Below are 1,945 nucleotides of genomic sequence, written 5' to 3'. Positions count from 1 at the left end.
CCTTTTATACAGTTCCTCGTGTTGTGGTGACTCCCAACCATAAAGTTCTTTCCATTGCTGCTTTACAATTGTAACTTTGCTAGTGTTAAGAGTTATAATGTCAGTGTCTTTGGAGATAGTGGTTTGCTGAAGGAGTCATGACCCACAGGTTGAGAACCACTGACTTAAAAACTGAGTATGGTGGCACAGGCCTGTAGTCCAGCACTTCACAGGTTGGTCATGTTTGTCCTGAGCTACATACTAAGTTCAAGGCCAGCCTGGCTACATGAGACCCCCATCTCAAAAAGAAAGTTACTTTTAAATATAGGACTATTTGAAAATACTACCATAAAGCAATGAAGTCTTACAACACTTTGTTTTGTTTTGTCTTCTAACTAGTGGATGTTCCTTCAGCTGGTGCCTTCCTGGAATGGGTCTTTAAAGCAGCTTTTGACAGAAACAGATGTCTGGTTTTCAAAGTGGAAAAAAGGTACATTGAAACTTTTTTATTGATATTCCCCCCCCTCCCCATATACACACACACACACACACACACCTTCTTTTAATGATGTTTCTTACAGTCAGGCCTTGGCCTGATTTTAGAGCTGAAAAACAGCTGAGCAATTCCCTACTTCAGCCTTTTACAGCAGGAAAGTCAGTGCTGGAGAAGGAAATGTATTCTAACCATATTCTAACTCTCAGAACTACTGTTCTGTTTTGTCATAAGTTCATCTTGGGAATTATACTTGTTTGGCCAGATTACATATCCTCTGATAAGCTATGCCCCATCTCTCAACCAGGGAATCTTGATGGGGTCTGCANGCTACTTCTGTGCATCACTAACTGGAAAGTAGATGCAGAGGTCATATGTGACATGCACTGCATGGTGTGTAAGGGCTGGAGACACGGCTCAGTACAAGTTGGGACTTAGGAGTGTGCACTGCTCTTGCAGATGATGTAAATTCAGTTCCCAGTGACCATATCAGGCAGCTCAAAACTACATGTAGNCTCCATCACTGATGTAAGTTAGAAGGCTGAATAGCTGTCCCTGTCCTGGTCAACATGTGAAGACCCTGACATAGCCTCTGGGTTCCTTGGGAAGGGATTCTAGAGACAGAGTCTCATACAAGTCACTTCCTCAAGATACCTCTCTTACCATGCTGTCCTGTAAGAGCAATCACAAAAATAAAAGGACAGCTGAAGTCCCAACCTAAGGACCTAATTAGTACTAAAATTAATTTGAGAGATTTATCAAAGTTCCTGTAAGTTTCCTCAAATCTTAGATTCATTCTAAGAGTGTTGAAATCCTTGGAAATGGCTTACTTACATTCTAGCAGACTCTGTGTCTATGACTGTCCATAGAAGCATTTAGTAAAACAGCACATTTGACAAGAATGCTGTTTAATTAAAACTTTCTTAATAGACTTTGAAGGGACGACTTTCCTTGAAACTGAGCAGGGAAAACCATTTGCGCCCGTGTTCAGACATTTAAGGCTACAGTACATTATCAGTGATCTGGCTTCTGCAAGGATCATTGAGCAGGATTCTCTGGTACCTTCAGGTAAGAAAACCTGATGTGTTTTGTGATTTAAAGTCATGTTTTTCTGATTGTAGCATTTCATACTTGCATAGGGAAGAAAAGTAAAGAAACCAGGAAGTCATCTTTGATCCCTTAAGGTACGTATCCTTACGCCCACGAGATGAACATGTGACTACTCTTCCTGTGCTCACGTCTCATGCTGATTTATTTCCCTTATCATACTTCAGTGTTACAGTGCTCGCCACCATAGTTAAGTGNCTAAGAAGCAGTTTGCAATAGGATGTTTGTTTTTCTTTTCTGTATGACTCAAACTCTGCCTCAGCTGCATGCTAGACCCTGCTGGTAAGCTGTAGTCAGCCCCAGCTTGAAGCAGTTCATCTCCTACTTCTCCTTCCCAAGTGCAGCTGTCGGGGCTATGCAACCACA

The 1,945-nt window shown here is 41.7% G+C and overlaps 1 protein-coding gene across 1 annotated transcript in view; it reads left to right on the top strand.

The window, feature by feature from the left end:
* The window catches only part of Gmcl1 (germ cell-less 1, spermatogenesis associated), a 41,836-nt gene that overhangs the window by 21,501 nt on the left and 18,390 nt on the right, over window positions 1–1,945 (top strand). The window contains exons 8-9 of the mRNA XM_029478219.1: window positions 379–469; window positions 1,403–1,546. Of these exons, the coding sequence (XP_029334079.1) occupies window positions 379–469; window positions 1,403–1,546 (235 nt within the window). The remainder of the gene's footprint in view (window positions 1–378; window positions 470–1,402; window positions 1,547–1,945) is intronic.

The sequence above is a fragment of the Mus caroli genome, chromosome 6 (genome assembly GCF_900094665.2).
Source record: "Mus caroli chromosome 6, CAROLI_EIJ_v1.1, whole genome shotgun sequence".
NCBI classification, from domain to species: domain Eukaryota; kingdom Metazoa; phylum Chordata; class Mammalia; order Rodentia; family Muridae; genus Mus; species Mus caroli.
The sequence above is the reverse complement of the archived record's forward strand: the minus strand, read 5'-3'. Positions and strand labels throughout refer to the sequence as shown.